General features: G+C 42.5%; 2 protein-coding genes across 3 annotated transcripts in view; one reads left to right on the top strand and one right to left on the bottom strand.

Annotated features, from left to right (window-relative positions):
- The window catches only part of lrrk2 (leucine-rich repeat kinase 2), a 36230-nt gene extending 22099 nt beyond the window's left edge, over positions 1-14131 (bottom strand). For both annotated transcript variants that reach the window (XM_084017752.1, XM_084017751.1), the window contains exons 1-16: positions 13716-14131; positions 12870-12955; positions 11606-11715; positions 11021-11109; positions 10443-10577; positions 9171-9305; positions 6896-7027; positions 6419-6538; positions 4472-4632; positions 4297-4376; positions 3531-3637; positions 3104-3233; positions 2856-2980; positions 2227-2354; positions 1082-1226; positions 534-673 (exon numbers count right to left, since the gene is read on the bottom strand). In XM_084017752.1, the coding sequence (XP_083873878.1) occupies positions 534-673; positions 1082-1226; positions 2227-2354; positions 2856-2980; positions 3104-3233; positions 3531-3637; positions 4297-4376; positions 4472-4632; positions 6419-6538; positions 6896-7027; positions 9171-9305; positions 10443-10577; positions 11021-11109; positions 11606-11715; positions 12870-12955; positions 13716-13851 (1959 nt within the window). In that variant the 5' untranslated portion in view covers positions 13852-14131. The remainder of the gene's footprint in view (positions 1-533; positions 674-1081; positions 1227-2226; positions 2355-2855; positions 2981-3103; positions 3234-3530; positions 3638-4296; positions 4377-4471; positions 4633-6418; positions 6539-6895; positions 7028-9170; positions 9306-10442; positions 10578-11020; positions 11110-11605; positions 11716-12869; positions 12956-13715) is intronic.
- A 744-nt stretch (positions 14132-14875) lies between these two features.
- LOC311018506 (centrosomal protein of 41 kDa-like) lies at positions 14876-19075 on the top strand. The gene is made up of 11 exons (XM_084017504.1): positions 14876-15013; positions 15324-15387; positions 15498-15545; positions 15974-16035; positions 16324-16393; positions 16538-16679; positions 16841-17007; positions 17092-17159; positions 17253-17367; positions 17457-17663; positions 18031-19075. The coding sequence occupies exons 1-11, from the start codon at positions 14981-14983 to the stop codon at positions 18156-18158; spliced, it is 1104 nt and encodes a 367-aa protein (XP_083873630.1). The 5' UTR covers positions 14876-14980; the 3' UTR covers positions 18159-19075.
- Positions 19076-19390: the final 315 nt, after the last annotated feature.

The raw sequence follows: 19390 nt of genomic DNA, 5'->3' as shown, positions 1-19390 counted from the left end.
TTTGTCAAAGGAGTCTTATGGCTTTAAAGAGAGCATCGATAACGGCTTCAGTCACACAGGGACGGCTGACGGCAATATAAACTTCTCATTCTTATTCTAAATACAGCAGTACATTGGTTAGCTTCTGTGTTAGTACTCCAATCTGGGCTGATCTACTGTACTGTAGGTAATATATTGACTATGGATAACAACCTAATACAGCCCCCCAACACATCCAAACTATTCCTATTATTATCTCAAGATAGCTGATAGTTGGACTACTACTGTAAATGTGAAAGGATAAGTAATACTACATAAACAGAAGTTATTGGCTGTTTTATTATTCTGACAAAGGATAATTTACACATGTAAGATAACTCGAGTTTTAATCTGGGCTGCATGATGTGACTTGATTTGTGTTAGAATGTTGTCGCTTTGCAGAGCTGCTCACACTCAAATCTATTTATTTATTTATTATTTCTCTACAAGCTGTGAAGGATGAGATTTCAGGTTTAGCACTTGACGACAAAAGAGGAGAACCAAATATTGAACACCTTCAGGAGCATCTCGGAGTCTTCTCTGTACTGGACCAGCGAGGCGACCACGATGGAGGCCAGGACGGGGACGATCATCCTGGACAGCTTCTTCTTGGATACGAGGTAGTTGAGCAGGGTGAAACCCCAGTAGTGTATCTCTGGAAGGAGTCAGTGAAAGCATGATGAGTCATCTTGAATATGCAACGTTCAGACGAGGAATTATTAGACGAGCTTTGTCTGTTTGACATTTCCACTGTTTTGTCTGCTAGTTTCGTAGCTTCCTCATGGATGTGTGCTTACGATCCGACACCTGGTCGCTACTTTTCTAAAGGAGGTTGAAACGTGCCGAACACAGAAAAATAACAAAAAGAGAAAATACAGACAGAGAGCAGGATCTCTGTTGATAAAGACACACACTTCTAGTGGGTCATAGAAGATGAGAAATATTTTTTTTATTTTGGATCCAATTATGATTCTCTACATTCACTTTGACTAAAGTGCTTCCAAACCTGCGTTTTGGACTGAACCTGAAGAGGAGACATTGTTTATGAATGACAACACTGTACCTCGTTCCTGTGGGAACATCTGTAGTGTATGCAGCACTGTGTCTATGGCCCCCTGCTGGCAGAGCAAGTCCACTGCACCGGAGGAGTCAGCCAGGGCAGACAGCACCTTCAGACCACACGTCTGTATGGAGAAGCTGCTGATGAACTGCACACAGACACAAACAGCTCCGAACATCATACTGGGTCAACATATGTATCGCATATATATTATATTATAATATTTAAGATCAATAAAAGAAATACAGTTCACAATACACATGCTTCAACATCTTGATTCACATAAACATGTTATCTCGTGACCACTGCTGCAATGTTTGATCGAAACCAAGACAACCCAGAAATTAGGCCCGGCTACGCCCGGCCAAAATCTACTGTGACTTTATTACATTTCATTTTTTCCAAGCGAGAAAGTAACCACTTAGATTCCCAAATATAGTCCGTTTTTACGAAATAATAAGAGGGGGGTACCAAACAACCACACAGGGAGACAACATGTTTACCATTCATTCAGTAAATCAACTGGCAAATTCTTTTTGGAAATGTAATTACACCCTTCCGACGTTGTGGCTGCATGCCAATATGATTTCTACAATGAATGGATGAACTGTTGTTTAATCTAAGCAATGAATGACAACTATACAGTATGTACAGGCTGAATGTTTGTACACTGCTGCTCCTTGTGTACAAAACTAAATTCCATGCAGGTGTTTTTTCAAGCTCTGCACTCTTTTTGGTTTCTGCGACATCTGAGTCAATTAATTATGTCAAGCATGCAAACTCAACTTGACACCTTGCACAGTGTGAAATTCAAGTGCCGGTACTGTAGCAGTAGTACTGTAGTTGTGTGAGTGACTTTAGAAGACCTCCTAAATTGAGGTTGTACACTTCTGCCAACCAGTCAAGTTGGAGGTGACATCCATGTCTGTCCAGAATGTCATAGTTTTATGTGAAATTGTCATGATTAGCACATGAATCCTTGAGTTATCCATGAGTTTTAAGTTCAAAGAAATCACCAAATGCTAATCAGTTCATCTCTGAGGCTAAGTGGACAAGAGCCTCCGGCCACAGCTGCTGCTGGTGATCAGGCTTAAAGTGAAAGGCGGTAAGAAAATGAAGCGTTTGAGAGAGATATTTGGGGTCCGTACCCTGTTGAGAACCTCCAGGTAGAGGGTGTGAGCTCCTTCCACCACACACTGGTTTTTCAGGACCTTCAGCGACACGTCGGCCATGTCGGGATCAGCGACCGAGTCGCCGTGCTCCCTCAGACTCCTGTCTGGGAATTCAAATGTGAAAAAAGCAACAAGTCAACACAAAGTGGAAAACAAACAAACAGACACTCTTACCAATCCCTAATCTAATTTGGAGTGTTATGAGAGCAGAACTGGGGGCAGAAGAAGAGCACACTATAACCTCATTGATAGAATTCAAAGCTGCTCCACTGAACCAGCTTTGTTCCGTTTTTATCCATGCTTCAATGGAAACTTGTTATATTGACATCCGGGGACTTTCAGACCCCAGAGCATGCACAATCGATTGCCCCCTTTGCAATGTAATGCCTGTTATTGCAGCTTTATTAATACATTTTTGGTTGCAGATTTCCACAACAGATTGAAAGACACAGAATCTAACATGTTCTGTAATTGCACATTATTGAGGAGTAGCGTTACTTGCTCTCCTTTCAGCTCTCACATCCAGAGAGGCAACATCTGTTTGTGTTCTGCTGTCTTCAGCAGCTGGACAAGTGACGTACAGCAGGTTTACCAGAGTGTGTTACCTGGGCAGAGGAAGACCAGGCTGGCCTGCAGAGCCTCCAGCTGAACCTCTAACTGGAAGTTGTGGACCTTCATGGTGCTGAGGATCTGACTCATGGCCATGTTCATCTCATCCAGGCTGGCTGTCCTACACAAAGAGATGCGTTTCAGGCCAAAATTAAATATGAATATCATTGTTTTTTGAACATGTATTTAACTAGTTTTCTACATCGGGGCATCATAGAATGGGAACCAATGTATTTGTGCCCACCTTCCCTGAAAGAGCAGGTTGAGCAGTTTACAGGCGCTGATGGAAACTTGTGCCGAGGTCAAATGTCTCTTCATCATCTCCACCAGGTTGACGTGGAGGCCACTGGACAGCAGTAGGGAACGCATTTTACCTGCAAACGGAGCACAGAGGACATTCACGGTCCAGGTAGTTCAACCGTAACCATTAAAACCTGCCATCATCACCATTTAAGATGATACTTATTCACATATCTAGCAGTTACAGAACAACATGATCATTCATTCAAAACATCAAACTCATCACTAATCTCCATAAAAGGCAGAGCGGAGCTGCAGATTCTGGTGATAACTCTGTCAGTGCATCACTACAATGAACCCTCTGGCACCTCACGTTGTTTTCACACTGACACACGTTGTCAGAGATATTGATGAGCCTGTTGAAGACTCACCATTGTGTGTGAGGAGTGTGGCGATGGCACTGGTAGCAGCTTGAAACACACTGGGAGAGGAGGAGTGGAGCAGCATGGCCGCCATCAACTGTCTGTGAACAGGAGTCCTGAAAACAATTTCATACAGTTTATCACTCGAACACCCCTCAGGAGATTTCACAGATAATGATCGTTTATTTCTGGGGGTTTCTGTCTGGCTTTCTGTTTTTGTTTGGGAAGTTTCTATAGCAACCGTCTACTACGGTGGCCCTAAGAGCTCAATGCACTGCCAGATGAGAAAACACATGCAAACAGACAACAATATCTTCCATTTGACGCGCCATTTACAAAACATCTCCACTGACTTAGACGACACGCAAAAACATCAACTGGAGAAACTGGAGGCTGCTTCCAGGGGACACTTCAAATTGACGCACTTAAAATTATTATTAGCCTATAATATACAGTATTTTTGCAAACACTGCTTATGTGTCGTTAAATTGATGTTTTTGTGTGTCATCAAGTTGACAGATGTTTTGTCAACGCTGCGCTGTCGTCAATTTGAGGAAGATGTTGCTTCATTTGCTCGTCTTGTGTCTATTTGCGTGTTTTCCTAATTTGCAGTACGTTGAGCTCTCAGGGCCACTGTAGTACAGAACACACATCTGTGGAGTGTGTGTGTGTGTGTGTGTGTGTGTGTGTGTGTGTGTGTGTGTGTGTGTGTGTGTGTGTGTGTGTGTGTGTGTGTGTGTGTGTGTGTGTGATATGTCATGGCTTCAGTGTGTACCTGTAATGCTGCTCCTCCTCTGAGTGGTCCAGTCCCGCTCCGTGCAGTAACAGGTTGTGAATGGCCCAGCTTGCAGCTTCCTGAGGTGTTGGAAGGGATTCACACAGGATGACATGGTTTCAAAGATGGTAAATCGTGTCTGTGGCTCGGGGGGCCGGAAGAACGTGGGACTGACCTGAACATGTGGCTCGGCAGCGTGGTGGTCCAGCGCCGTGCAGCAGGCCTCCATCCAGCCCAGGCCCATGTCCTCCACCTCCTCCCTCCCTCGGTTCTCCTCCTCCTCGCCTTCCTCCAGACCCTGCTCGGCCACCGCTTTGTTCTGAACAATGGTTGCAGCTGACAGCAGACAGCGAGGTGTGATTAATCGATCAGCAGCAGCTTTTTAAAAAGATACGACGTGTTCGCCTCAATGCTACAGACCAGAAACAGACCATTTCTACGCTCATTATTAATCAGACGATTCATGTAACTGGCTGTGTTTGTCAGCTTGTTTTGCTCTTACGGAGATCATATCATAGCTAACAAAGCTAACTACATTTTCCTTTGTGTGTCTCTCTCTTTCTCTCTCTCTCTGCCAACTGAGCAGCCAGACACAACAGCCGAGCATGAGAACAAACAATTCCTAGCTCAACGAGTGCAAGAATTGAAAAAGTACTACAGCCCTAGGGCGGGGTATCGCCACTGATTTCCCAAATCGATTCGATTCCGATTTACAAGGTCCGGATCTCCGATGCAATTATTCAATATTGATTCGGTTAGGGATATTTCAAGGCTTTGCTTTTGTCCAGCTCTTCTCTGTCTTCATAGTTTTTGAATCTGAAATGCACATCTGCCTTTAGGCAGCTCCCGCCATGTTTTGGTTCACTACTATCTGCACCATTTTTTCAAGTACAGCCATACTTACAACACAAAGTCTACAGGAGAGCCGCTTTAACTGCAAAATATCAAAAGCCATCTCCAACTTAGCATATCTGCTTACTTATTTGTCATCCCACTTAACATACAGTACATGTAATACTTATTAATTATTTAGGGCCCTATGAAATCCGTTTTCATTTTTTCCATCAAATGGTGTCATCATCCATCCATCCATTTTCTACCGCTTATCCTGTATTTAGGGTCACGGGGGGGGCTGGAGCCGATCCCAGCTGTCATTGGGCGAAGGCGGGGTACACTCTGGACAGGACGCCAGTCTATCGCAGGGCCGACATGTAGAGACAGACAACCATTCATGCTCACATTCACACCTATGGGCAATTTAGAGTCACCAATTAACCTATCCCCATCTTGCATGTCTTTGGACTGTGGGAGGAAGCCGGAGAACCCGGAGAGAACCCACGCTTACACGGGGAGAACATGCAAACTCCACACAGAAGGAACCCGGGCCGACCCGGGAATCGAACCCAGGACCCTCTTGCTGTGAGGCGAGAGTGCTACCCACTACACCACCGTGCAGCCTGGTGTCATCATATGGTTGATTAATCAAAATTAAGACATAAACAGTTCCATTCTAATAATTATATTGCCTACTATACCACCTACTTTTTAAAATCCCCCCCCACACACACACACACACACACACACACTTTGACCATGTCTAAAGTCTGTCAATCCACTCGCCGCTATTTAAGTTTCACTTTCAGTTGTGAATCGGTTCATTTCTGAACGTTTCTGATGTGACATTCTGCTTGTAGCTGCTCATCACGGATTCTTGCCGGTCGACTCATTCTTATGTTGACAAAACTCAGAGAAAAGTTATAATAACTGTTATCGACATGATGTGTGTGTGTGTGTGTGTGTGTGTGTGTGTGTGTGTGTGTGTGTGTGTGTGTGTGTGTGTGTCTAAGCCCCGCCCCTCAGTGAATCAGAGAGCAGAGATGCTGGATGAAGCAGTGTGCCCGTTAAATACCCTTTTAGGGCCCTACTATTATTTTACCATTGAGACGAGCCACAAATTGAGGCTTGGTGACCGGCAGGAGGAGAGTAACACGGCTGACAACTTGAGGAAATCAATCAGCACAATAGCAAATACAGAGAGTGTGCTACCCTGATAACATGTATCTTGTTGGGTATAACACTGCTACGTGTCATAGACGTGGAATGTGTGAGTGTGCGTCCTCACTGAGATCCGCCAGACAGGAGAGAGCGGCGGCTTGCAGCCTGGCGTTGTCGGGGAAAGTCTGACAGGCTCTCACCGCGACCCTCTGCACGCCGTTCAGGACCAGGATGTTGTAGTAGTTCTCTGCGAGAAGACACAAAGCAAGAACGCCCTTGATGACATGAACGCCCTCTACGGGCCACTTCGATCTTAATCTGTCAACCGGCAAACACGTTATTTTATCAGGATGAATAAAATATCGATAGTCCGGATTCCAATTTCACTAACAGCGTCGTCAAAGATGAGGAGAAGTCTTTCACTGACAGACCTTCTGAGAGGTTTCAAGAGTTAACTCCAAAACATTAAACTACACAAACATGTTGCATGCTCTCCTAAGTAAGTATTCACATCATTGTTCATGTAAATAGTTTATTTCTCACATTTAGAAATAAGAAAATCTGGAAAATTGGAGAACATTTAGAAATGTGACCCTGATCTGACCTGATGTCAGCCTCTTGAAAAGGCAGCAGGCCGTCTCCTGCAGCTCCTCCACCTCGGGGAAGGCGTCCATGGCGGCGATGATCACGCTGTAGCACCGAGCGCCTCCCGACATCAACATCTCCACGTTACTGCCTGGAAGACCAACAGTTTGGTTTTCTTTTCGTTACAAATTACAACCTCCATGTTCATAACATGTAAATACAAATATGCTCCTGCCTCACCCCCACTGTACATTTGTCAAAGCACAAGGTGAATGAGTCTTATGTTGTTGTCTTAAAGAAAACATTAACTCGTAGAGTATACATGAAAATAAACAACTGTACCTTTCCCGGAAGAAACAGTATACGCTTGTATCCTGTTTTTCATGTGCTTTATTATTTATTTTAATTATTTTACTCATTTTTCAGTTAATTTTTGTTTTATCTTGATCACTATTGCTATCTCTCTTTTATTTTATTTGTATGTATTATTATCATAATTATGTATTCATTTACTTTAACTACTCTTTTTATTATTATCTCCATCTTTCTGAGTATAGAGGTATTTTCCTATTTGTATTTAATTAGGCATTGAAATCTCCATTTATATCCTGAAAAATGTAATAAACCAGACTATAAACACAGAATAGTGTCAATCACAGGAAGATGGTAGGCAGTGGTAAGAAGATACATCTTGTTCTCAAACTAATTCTGAAACGCAAACTGACGATGAATAGATAGCAAATAAAGGCTACAGGATAAGCAGAAAGCCAGAAAAAGACCCTCACTAATTACAGGGAGGCTTCAAATAGCCTGGAGTCCCCCATGACCGTAATAAATAGAAACATCTGTGAAAAACACAGATTAGTAGTTGGAAAAAATTGTTCATTAAACTTTTCCACTTTCTTTTTTCATGTCCAGCTCCACTATTCATGCAGGAATAATCCAGCTAATTACAATTTCACTGAAGAGCAATGTCAATCGCAATATGTGTGGTTTTTCAGAGATAATGTATGACATGATGTCTGCTGCGTGACAAGATTTTAATACAAACATACAACCTACTACGTAACATAAAGCATTAAATACTGCTCTCCTAGTACAGTTATTATCATGTTTTAGCAGAATCCATAATCCATTGCAAATTGCAAACATACTGATAAGAGATCAGCTTCTTTTTGCATAAAACAAGGAGCCTTGCAAAGCTAATCTAAACCATTCTGCATCCCCCTCCATTGACTCTTTTAAGTCCTGCCCCTATTTGTGCCTCTGCTCTGGTCTGTACAGCACTTTGGTCAACGTGGGTTGTTTTTAAATGCGCTTTATAAATACATTTAAAAGTATAACAATTTTTTATGGAAAATAACATGACCATTACATCAGCATGGGTGCTCCTGTGTAGTGTAAATGAGCTGATAAATGACACAATAACGTGTAGGGCTGGACCTATAAATAATATCACAAATGTTTTAAATAATAACCGCGATACGTCGAAGTTCATTTTACGAAAGTAAAATATCCTTCTCAGTACATATTTTGGTCTTTAATAATCAAACAGAAGCTTTCCTTCTCAAAAATACTTTACTCATTTTATGTGTTTAAAAACATATATGGACTGAAATGCTCAACTAATGATATTGGGATCATCCTTAAAATCCAGTGAGTTATGTTATCAGAACAGGAGGAAGTTTGCTGGAAAACTAAATGAGCAAAATGTGCAGTAAAGGCACAAAATGTGTGCACGCCTTTCTTTTCTTTGCTCTTGCTTTCCAGACCCTCCGACCCTACTATCCATCACAAAGGTATGTATTAAGAAAGTCTCACTCAAGGAGCTGCTGTGATCCTCGTCATGATAGGATCCCCAAGGAGAGCACAAAGCACGTCTGTCCCATAAACAGCTGTTCTGATGCAGCAGTCATTTGCGTGCTATGCATAATCGCATTAACATGCTTTTTAAAAAAGCCTTACGGTGACATCATGATCTTGTGTTTAGAAATGGACAGTGCAAATTGTGAAATAGAAAAAAGAAAAGAGAAGATAATTCTTCTTCTTTCATGATCAATATGTTGGCATCAGTCACTACAGTCACATTCCTAAACCTCTCCACATGAGGAGAACTACACAGACCCTGTCCATTCACCCGTCTGGACTACATCCAGAGACCAACGTGTGGTAGGAGTCAGAAATCTGGTTTGAAGAGTGATAAAACCCTTTTGACGTATCCAGTAATATAGTTAGTACTCCAGTTCTGTTCTCTCCCCTCATCATAGACATCATAGGTGTGAACATGGTCTTACCAGGACCGGCCAGTGGGAGCAGCACCCTCATGGCCTGCAGGAGTAAGTCGGGGTTGTCGGGGAACCTCTGCAGGGCCGCGAGAACCACAACGTGATCCTGGTTCTCCACAAACTCCACCAGATGGTCATCGCTTACTGCAAACACGGACAACGAATGATAGACATTCAGCGAGTGCACATAAGCGTATACAGAAGTGTTGCATGCAAAGCTCGCTGAAATCCTACCTTTTACATACAGAGTACAAACATTAGCTAGCTAGCATGCTCATGTAAGCATGCTTCTCTTTCTTGGATGGCTACAGAGGCAGGCAGAAGGAGAAGGAAGCGGTTTGTGGCCAAAGGGCATCATTTTAACCTCAAACACTAACTATATTAAAGCTCTACCCTGGAAAATGCCTCTAAGCCGGAAATCTTTTTATTTTTTTAAGTATCAACATGTGCCGGGAGAGGTGACATGCACAGATGAGTCTATTGTAGGCTCGGTTTTCCAAAGCACAGCACAAGACTCATTAAATCATTAGCATTATAACATTTGATAGCCATCTGCTAGCGATGCGATAGCGATAGCAATATGCTAATGTGTGAAGAATTAGGTTGTTCAAGTTTACCTATTTATTGGCTGGCTACTTGCTTAGCTATCTTGCTAATTTCAAGCTACAGATACAACAGACAAAAAGCACCACAGGAGCCTTTTTGTTACTTTTTGTTTTTAACTTAACAATAAGGTTATGCTAATAGTTAGCAGTACTGCTAATGGCTAAGGCTATTGATAATCGCTGATTATGATCACTAGCATGTTGGCTACTGTGGTTATGGCCAGATAGGTGCTGTAAAGCGTCTGGTGACAAAAATGCAGTATAAACTGTGAGTTTGAATTTACATGCAAGGCTCTACATATTATTATAATACAGTGTAAACATTGCTGCATATGTAAACGTGTCTATTTCATTGTATGATCATTTTTCTATTTATGTTCTTGACTGCAGTACTTTTCTTTACTTTTATTCATTTTAACTATTGTGTGCACACCCAGGCAAATTCCTCCTCTTCTCTGTATGCTCGTGATTAGCTTTAGCTCATGCTACTATGAGTAATTAGCATTACACTAGCAATTAGCATGAGCAAATCACAAGCTAATTGGAAGGGTGAGGAGACACGCATTGACTAAAGGATGACCCCCTCTACCATACTGCCTGAGCAACAACTGCCCCATGAGGCCTGCTCTCATCTACAGCCTAGTTATTATATCAGAGAGAATGTGTGTGTGCTCACCGCTCTCCAGGAGGAACTGCAGAGCTCCACAGCCTTGGAGCTGCACCTCCTCACTGTTAGGAAACGTCTTCATCGCCTGCACCACCAGGCCAAACACATCCTCTTCCTCCTCCAGCACCAGCAAAGGAATCTCATCTATAAGGAATTAAAGAAGCATTCAAAAATAGGTCGGATGCCTTAATGGGAACAGGAGTTTATGAGTAGTAATGAGTAATGAGTAATTTTTTTTTCTATTTGAGATTATGTAAATATTTTCAATTTTACAAGACGAGTCGAGGCAGTTTGCAGCCTCTGCCTTCCTCAGAAGCTTTCATCACACAAAGTATAAAAAAAGTACATCACTGAACATTAAAATAAAAATTAGCATAAGCCTAGAGATTAAAATGTAACTCCAGAATGACTGGGATTTTAGACATCAACGCATCATAAAATAAACCATTGGGGCTTTGCTGCCCTCATCACATACTCCAATCAGATGTAAAAATCCCTGTTAAGAATACAACCTGTGTCAGCTATGTGTCACAAAAATCAAAATAATATGCCTGTTGTAGCATGTGGTTTCCTGCGTAGTCATGTACCTGATCTGAGCAGGAGAGCCAGCGCTCTGAGGCCGACCATGGTCACCGTGCAGTCGGCCCTGTACTGAGATAAGACCTTCAGGATCTGCCTGGAAAAACACAAATGAACACAAAGACTCAGTTAAATCATTTCTGCAAGCGAGGGCCTAACTTTTGCAAACTTAAAAGAAAGCTGGAGGATATACTGCATATTTAAAACAGACGCTGGTTTACAGGCATGCTGGTCCGTAAATGGAGGAAATCACACACTGGAATACAAAAAGAAGTGGAAAGTATAGTGTGATGAGCACAATTCAATAAACAGGAACTGAAAACTTAAAATGACGTTGGTGTACTTTCAACCTGGAACATCTGGAAGCCAAAAATAACTTAATGAAATGAGACGGAGACACGGTCAAGTGGCTTTGATTCATTCACAAATGAGATGTGGAACGACGATCTCACACTTGGACTTGATGCTATTGATTTATCCATAGTTTATCTAGCAGGAACCATGCCTAATACATGTATTATACTGGATACAGCCGGAAGCTCATTTTCTTCGGTTAACATGCTGATGTTTAGCAGCGGTACTGCTACACTTACTGGTGCACTCCCATTACTTCCCAGTCCTTGGCTGCCTGCAGCGGTCTGGTCAGCTGCTCCAGCGTATCGGGGCATATTTCAATCAGCCGACACAGCAAGGACCAACCCACCTGTAGCGAGAACAACACGGCGTCACATGCTGAGGTCAGCCGTGAATGAGCAAGTCGACCTGTCGAACTCAAAATAAAGAAAAATACAGCTGGATGGATTTCTGACTGAACTTCTAATCAGCAGGTAGAAGTGTGGCTTCAGCTGCAGATGCGTTAGCAAGAAGAGGAGCTCATGTCTATTCGACATGGAAGATGTTTTAGCAAGCTGAGGACTTAAGTCAAGTTAGTTGATTTATATAGCACACTTAAAAACAACAGGCGTCCACCCAAAGTGTTTTCCAGCAGAGGCGGGTGGGTGATGATCAGCCTCAAGCCAGTCATACACAATTAAAGGGATAAAATGTGCATTAAAAGGCAACAAGACATAATGTACGCTAATAAAAAAAAATTAAAGAAAGTCAAAATTAAATAAGTTCGTAGAAATTGAATAAAACCAACAGTCGATTAAAAACCAGTAAGAGTTAGTCGCCTCAGACTGAACTCAAAGCGAGTGCGAGAAAAAAGGTGAGTATCAAAATTTGTTTGACGCCACTCTAGCAGAAACAAAAGCAATGCTGGCTCTTCCCCATTTACAGTATTAGTATGAGCAGCTGGATCGGTGTTACTCTATGTGACGCAAACAAAAATACAGCTGAGACAAAATCCTACAAGTAGGGGTTTCAAAGTATTTACAGTATCTGACCAGATGAGCCACACATTTTGCCCAAAGCTCTGAAGGAAGCTTGACTAATGGAGAAACCTAAGCTGACTTTGAATTCAATTCAGTTTTAACCTGCTAATGAGTCTGTTAGGACTGACTGACGCTCAATCTGATTTTTGGTTTTGTTTTTTTTGCGATCATCTCGTCCCTCTGATAGGCTGACACAAGACGCCATAAACACGCGAGATCAGGCGTGGGCGTGTCTTCTGTGGATGACCTGAGGCTCAGCAGGTGATGCCGTTGTAAACACTGACATCTGCGTGTCTCGTTTAAAGGTTGAGTAGGCGATTCTATTCAGAAACATGTTCTGTTGTATTACTTGAAATCCTCGTATGTACCGATATCAATGAATACGATAAGCATCATAGAAATAAAAAATCTATGGCCGTGGCAGGACTGTAATTTGTCATTAATTAAAATAAGGCCTGTTTGAAGCCACCATTCATCCGGGTACCTGCTGGACTCCTTTGCTGCTGATGTAGGATGACAGCACCACCATGAGGGGGGCGTGGACGTCTTTGTGTTCAAATAGTTCGGCTGCTGCAACAGAAGATGAAAAGACACGACATGAATATCATCATAGCATATTCTCAAATGTATTAAAGTAAATTACTATCATCAAAAAAAGGACAACAAAAACTAAATTATGCATTATGACAAATTAACAAATATTCTTAATATTATTAAACCACCATTACTTAAAACTCTAATCTGTGCATGAAACTGACAAGCAGACCATTACATTTAGTACATTTAGTGAATTGTTGTACTCAAGTATATTTTGTGGTATTTGTACTTTACTTTTGGCCCTGCTCCTTCACGTTTATACATTGTACTTTTTATTCCCCCTTCACATTTGCACGCCATCAATTTATAAAATGACACTGAGTGCTGTAAATTAAACTATCCAACAGCATGTAAATAATGTTCAAATAATGAGAGCTCTCTGCCAAACAAGTACTTTTATTTTATTAGTTCAAGTACATTTTGCCTGTTGATGAGTACCTCTTCTACCACTGCCACTACAGTACATCAATTAAAATGATGCTTTACACATCAGAAATAATTATCCAATATTAGAATACATCATAATTTAACATTAACATTACGTTTTATATTCCAAGTAGATACATGTGCTGGTACTACTTAGTGGGAGTGTTTGTTACACTGTGGTATTACTACTTACAGTGAAGTCAGGATGTGAGTACTTGCTGGTAAGTCAAACAACATGGCCAAAGGAATAAAACTGTTTTATGAGCGGCAGCGTGATGCACACACGTAGGAAGCACGCGTTTCCTACCATTGTCGGAGTGCGCCAGGAAAAGCAGGTCCTGGATGATCTGGATCAGCGTGCATAGTTGTCGGTCTCCCTGCGGGATCCTCAGCCTCACCAGGAGCTTCTTCAGCCTCTCTTGCAACTCCTCCTTGTCGACCATGGTCTCTGAAACGCTGCCGTCTCCCGGTCGACGACGTCAGTCCGTCAGTCTGTCAGTGCGATCCCTCGGGATAGCCGAGCGTGACCCAGTAGCGCGGAGGGGAAGCACCAAAGTTTCCCCTGGAGTCATTATATTAGCGTTTAGCTTTGATAAATCACATCACGTTGACAGCTAACAGCGCGACGAGAGAAGCTGTCGGCCGGACAGCGAAGTTTCCCCTCTGACGCTGACATCACCGTCCTCGGCTAACTTTCCCCGGCGGAGAAACGTGTGTTCCTCTTTGCGGGCAGAAAACAAATAACTCTCTCTCTCTCGCTCTCTCTCTCTCTCTCTCTCGCGCTCTCTCGCTCTCTCTCTCTCTCTCTCTCGCGCTCTCTCTCTCGCTCTCTCGCTCTCTCTCTCTCTCTCTCTCTCTTTCGCGCTCTCCCTCCCTCTCTGACAGCCGTGTGGCTCCGCCCCCTTCTTCTTCTTCGTCTACTGCTATAACTACCACTTCTTCTTCTTTATGGTGGGTGGTAAAACAACTATATGGCGCCTTACCGCCACCACCTGGCTTGGAATATATAATCGTAATAATAATAATTAGTCTAGTAATTCTAAGGAACTAGTACAAGTCGTTAACTCTCAACTCCTGATTGTTGTGTAAACCAAACTGAAACACGTTGGGCAGTTGAATCTGGTGACTGGAAACATAAGTAATGCACCAGATACGAATCGGTGTGTTTTTATGTTGGCGCCACAAGAGGGCGCCCCCTGATATTCTGCATCTTAGGCGAATATTCTAGAATTTAACATCGGGTAAAGATGTGAGTGAAGACAATTTATCTTTGCCAGAAATATATAAAAACAATCGTAGCATAAAATATCAGTTGTTTATAAAGTGGCTGTGAATACAGCTCCCAGTTATGCCAACCAATCAGGCCAGTTATATCCACGTGACTTGAATGCGGCACGGCATCGAGGCAGCGCGTTCTTTGGCTGCTAGGCAACCAGCGCGCGTCACGAGACACCACTTTGTATGAGAGCGGCGGAGTATCCGCGTCTCTGATTGGCCAGTGAAACAGCGCTGACAAATAAGCACCGAGATCATTACAGTTGGACGTTAACGTTTGCTATTTGGTTTGAAAGGATGTCGTTCAACCGGAGCATCGGCAGTAAAGAGGTACGGTTGATTAAATGACAGCATTTCTTGTTTTATGTACCCGCTAACTGTAGATAATAAAACGTACTGTCAACACAGCGAAACATATAGCTTTCCTAGCGAGCTAGCTAGTTAGCTATGCTCCGTGTTAAGTTACCAAGTTGCCATATCAACGTCAAGGCACCTGTAACAACCATGTCGTTAGCTAAATGGGCTCTTTCGGGAAGCTACCATGATTGCAAGCTAACTGAACTACCGTCAGACATTTGAAAGCCAGTGTGTGTTTCCGGTCACACAGCTAACACACAACCTCGTTGTCTTTTCCTTGTAGTTCATGAATAAAAGGACACCGAGAAGCCAAAAGTTTCAACATGTCAAAACCACGCTGGACACAGGTATCCGTGCAGATGTACTACAATGTTATAAACAGGTGTCATTTGTTATGACTAAAGTCGTGTATGCATGATTTATTATCAATGTTAACTGTCATTTATTCATAATACAGGATGCAGCTATACTAAGTATATGGAAAGACTGGAGGAGATTCAAAGAAGTGAGTAACTCATTTATTTCTGTGATGTTGGACACTCCAACACTCCAACTGGTCTGTTTAAACCAACAGACCAGTTGGAGTGTAGAAGACATGAAGAGAATGCTAATATATGAAAGTTGAAAACAACATTATAGTAACTGATTTGAAAAGGAATCAGAATTGGCAAGTTGTTGTACAGATGCCGTTTTAATAACATATTTCTACTCCACTATATGCACTTTATTTGATGCACTCAAACATCTCAGAAAAATATATATTTTTAAATATTTCAACTTCGGTGAAAACAAAATCTTGTATCCGAAAACAGCAGGAACTGTTTCATTATTGAATGTTTGCCAGGTGCATACACATTTTTCAGTGTCATCAGGGCTTTTAGGCTCTTTCCTGCTCTAATTGTTCTGAGATTTTAGCATTTTCCCTTTTTTCAGATTACAGGTACCAAAAAGATGAAATATTCAAGCGGTTAAAGGTGACAACGTTTGCACAATTGGTAAGCATCAATGTTTATTTTCTTGCAATACTGTAACGGCTTGCACAATCCATGTGTCGTATTCCTGGGAAAATCCATTGTCCAGTTATGTCTGTATTGGAGATGGGGGAAAGGGAAACCCTGATTAGACTACTTGTTTGAATCGTTTTGAGTGGACTGCTTTGAATTCTTTTAGCTCGGTTAGTTACGTTCATTTACAGACAGCAGGATAATATTCTCTTTGCATTTCTTGCAGTTGATGTTCCCAGTGCAAACATCTCAGATTCCTAAACCTGTTTTTCCTCTCAGATACTTCAGGTCGCCTCTGCAGCCGATCTGAATGAAAATGACATTGACAGCGAATCACACGACCCAGGAGGTAACTAACACAATTACTCATTCAGCCAACATTGGGAAACTTTATTTATGTCCAGATGGGCCCTTAACATTTTAAAATTGGATTCAAACTGTCTGTCACTGTCAGTGGATGTGGGTTAATTTCCCCCTCCCTGTTGGTTTACAGACAGCGGGTCAGTCGTGTCCGATGCAGACCTGGAGTGTCTGTCTGGACGCAGCAGCGGCTCCACACAGGCGTCGCCTCTGTCAGATCACCAGGATGCAAGAGACAAAGACGTCTGCTGTTCTGAGAGGTCAACCCTGCTCAGGTACCGTGCAGCTATGCACCCTGGGAAACATTACTGAATACATCATACTGCACACAACACGCCATATCGCTTAGTTAGTAGTTTGGTTTGGCAACATTTATGCAAAGTACCTGGACTGAAGGCAAATCTCATTTACAGCTTCAAACATGTTACTCTTACAGTGTTATTAGCGGAGTGGGAGAGCTGAACCTCAACAGGAAGCATCAGGAGATGGAGACCACGTTGGTGTCCAGCCCCCAGCTCGCCGAAAGGCCCTACCCCGACTGCCCCTACCTGCTGCTGGACGTACGGGACCGCGACCAATACGACTGCTGCCACATTATCAGTGGTAGGTGGCAGCAACACCAAGCCTCTTATGAAAAAGGATTTCTTGTTTTAATCCTCTCTCTCTCTCTCTCTCTCTCCCCTACAGCACACAGTTGGCCCGTTGCCATGCTGTCTCGAACAATGAACCCCTACACCAAAGACATGCTGAAATATGTATCCTTCAATGCAAACGACACACCTGACCAGCCTTTTTGAAAAGCAGTTAACTGACCATCGACTTGTCTGAACTTAACCCACCATCTGTAGAAAAATGCAGCTGGGAGGATCATCATCGTGTACGACGTGGATGAGACTGTAGCCATCCAGGCCGCCAACATCATGTGTGAACGGGGGTTCGAGAATCTGTTTCTGCTGTCTGGAGGTAAAGTAGCAGCTGAGTGGAGCTCACATCTGTGCGTGTGGTTGCATGTATGAGAAGGGTGATCGTCCCACTCTGCTGTCCTCTACCAGGTCTCAAGGTCATCGCTCAGAAGTTCCCAGAAGGGCTGACGACGGGCTCCATCCCGACCTCATGCATGACCTCTCCCAAAACGCTGAAGGTGAAGAAGAGCTCTGTGCCGCCGCAAGCAGCAGAGAAGCGCTGGCGCTTTACCTCCGACGAGCTGGCCCAGATCCAGAGACGGCTGGAGGAGAGTTTCACCTCCGGTAACGCCAACAGTAAGTCACACTGTCGTTTTGTGTCAATGTTTTTGGTTCGTAGAGTTTTGTCAAACTAGAAATTGTGGTTTAGCAATTGTAGAGAAACTGTAATTAGAGCATTGTTTCAGCGTTTCCCCGGGAAAACTCGGCACTAAGTTTGAGGAAAATAGAGCCAAAGTTCTGACAAAGTTATTATTTGTGACTTTATAAGCAGTCTTTGATGTCCAGAGGAAATTCCTTTAAAGATTTGCCTAATTTAAACTAGAATTAATTAATTATTGTTCTATTATTAGAACAATATTCAAAACACTAAGACCATAGATTAGAGAAAGTTGCCTGTTCCGTCACTCTGCTGCCCTTCAGTGTTTGCATGTGTTCCCTGCAGGTCGCCGGTCCAGCCGCATGTCAACCAGCAGCTCCCGGCCTCAAGCATCCAGCGCTCGCAGTCGACATAGTTCCTCTGCAGCTAGCAAGGACGGTGGCGGGCTTCAGAGCAAGAGAGTCTGGAAATAACCCTCCAAGCACAATCACCAAATAAAAAGCATCCCTCCAACAGAAAGTCCTTTTATTTCAGGTTAGTTACTGTAAATAAATCCTCAACGACGCTGTTGTACAGTCAGAGGTGGACAGGAAACTCAGCAGCTGCTATAATACAGCAACGTGCACACGTCTGTATAAATACATACACGTGTTTCTGAATACAACACCCTGGAGAGTAACTAACCCCACACACATCAACGACCAACTACTCAGATCTCTAATTGAGACTGGACAACAGTATTGCATTTAGTTTCAGTAACCAGTGTAATCCAACACTCTTCATCACCTGGAGATTTTAGTTTTACTATTATTTGTCTTCTAATATTTACTGAAAGATGTATATTTGAATGTTTGCACAGTGCCTCATCTGTGAACCTGAAAACTGAAGCATCTTTTTTGCACTCACGTTCATTTTTCATGTCACTATTCTATTAATTTCTATCTCACCAGCTGATGAGCCAGTAAAAATAATCACTTCATTCTGTGAATAATCTGTACTTTTAAAAAAACAATCATTATTAATCCCAAAACAGGTGCAGTTTAGCAAATAAATGGCATTCCTCCAGATATGCTGGGTATCTATGTATTACATGAGATGACATTTATGTTACAGAGTTGAACCCGTTTTGTAAAATGAAGTAAAGCTGTGCTGTGTTTTTGTAATTTTCTCCACATTGTGATTCTTAAACTGACTAACTTCATGTCCAACCGCTTGCCGCTCTGTGCCTGTGGTGGTCTTTGTGTGCGTGCATGGGTGTGTGTAAAGGAAGTTGTGATCACATTCACTGATCAGCTGAGGCTATAGATCATCAATGTGTATCAGAGTCCCTGAGGGAAGGAAACGGGCATGTTGACAGTCGATCTTAACTCTCAATAAAGCGTTCAATCAATTTGCTGAATCCTTTCCTTGCCTCCATAAAACAGACATGTTGATGAACAAATCACAAAATGATTGTTGTTGTTTCTAGAGACTGATTGAATTTACTGGATGAAACATGTCGCCACTTCTTATAAACCAGAAAAACGTGAAAAACTAAAAAAGGATAGTTGTACCCCACGAGCATGAGGTCAAGATTAGAACAGTGACAGGATCGGGTTGAGATAGGGGGAATAAATAGGGATTATTTACTATTCAAGATTTAAAATATCTCTAAAAAGCAGATAAGACTGGTGATAATCTTAGAGATGTGAGGTTTAAAGGATGT

The sequence above is a fragment of the Eutrigla gurnardus genome, assembly GCF_963514095.1.
Source record: "Eutrigla gurnardus genome assembly, chromosome: 9".
In the NCBI taxonomy this organism is placed as follows: domain Eukaryota; kingdom Metazoa; phylum Chordata; class Actinopteri; order Perciformes; family Triglidae; genus Eutrigla; species Eutrigla gurnardus.
Note: the sequence above shows the minus strand (reverse complement) of the source record. Positions and strands in the feature narration are given on the sequence as shown.

Excerpts from the sequence above, each read along its gene's own strand:
- LOC311018506 (XM_084017504.1), top strand. The coding sequence starts at position 14,981 with ATGTCGTTCAACCGGAGCATCGGCAGTAAAGAG. Across the intron at positions 16,394-16,537 it reads CGAATCACACGACCCAGGAG|ACAGCGGGTCAGTCGTGTCC; the intron begins GTAACTAACACA and ends GTTGGTTTACAG. Across the intron at positions 16,680-16,840 it reads GAGAGGTCAACCCTGCTCAG|TGTTATTAGCGGAGTGGGAG; the intron begins GTACCGTGCAGC and ends TTACTCTTACAG.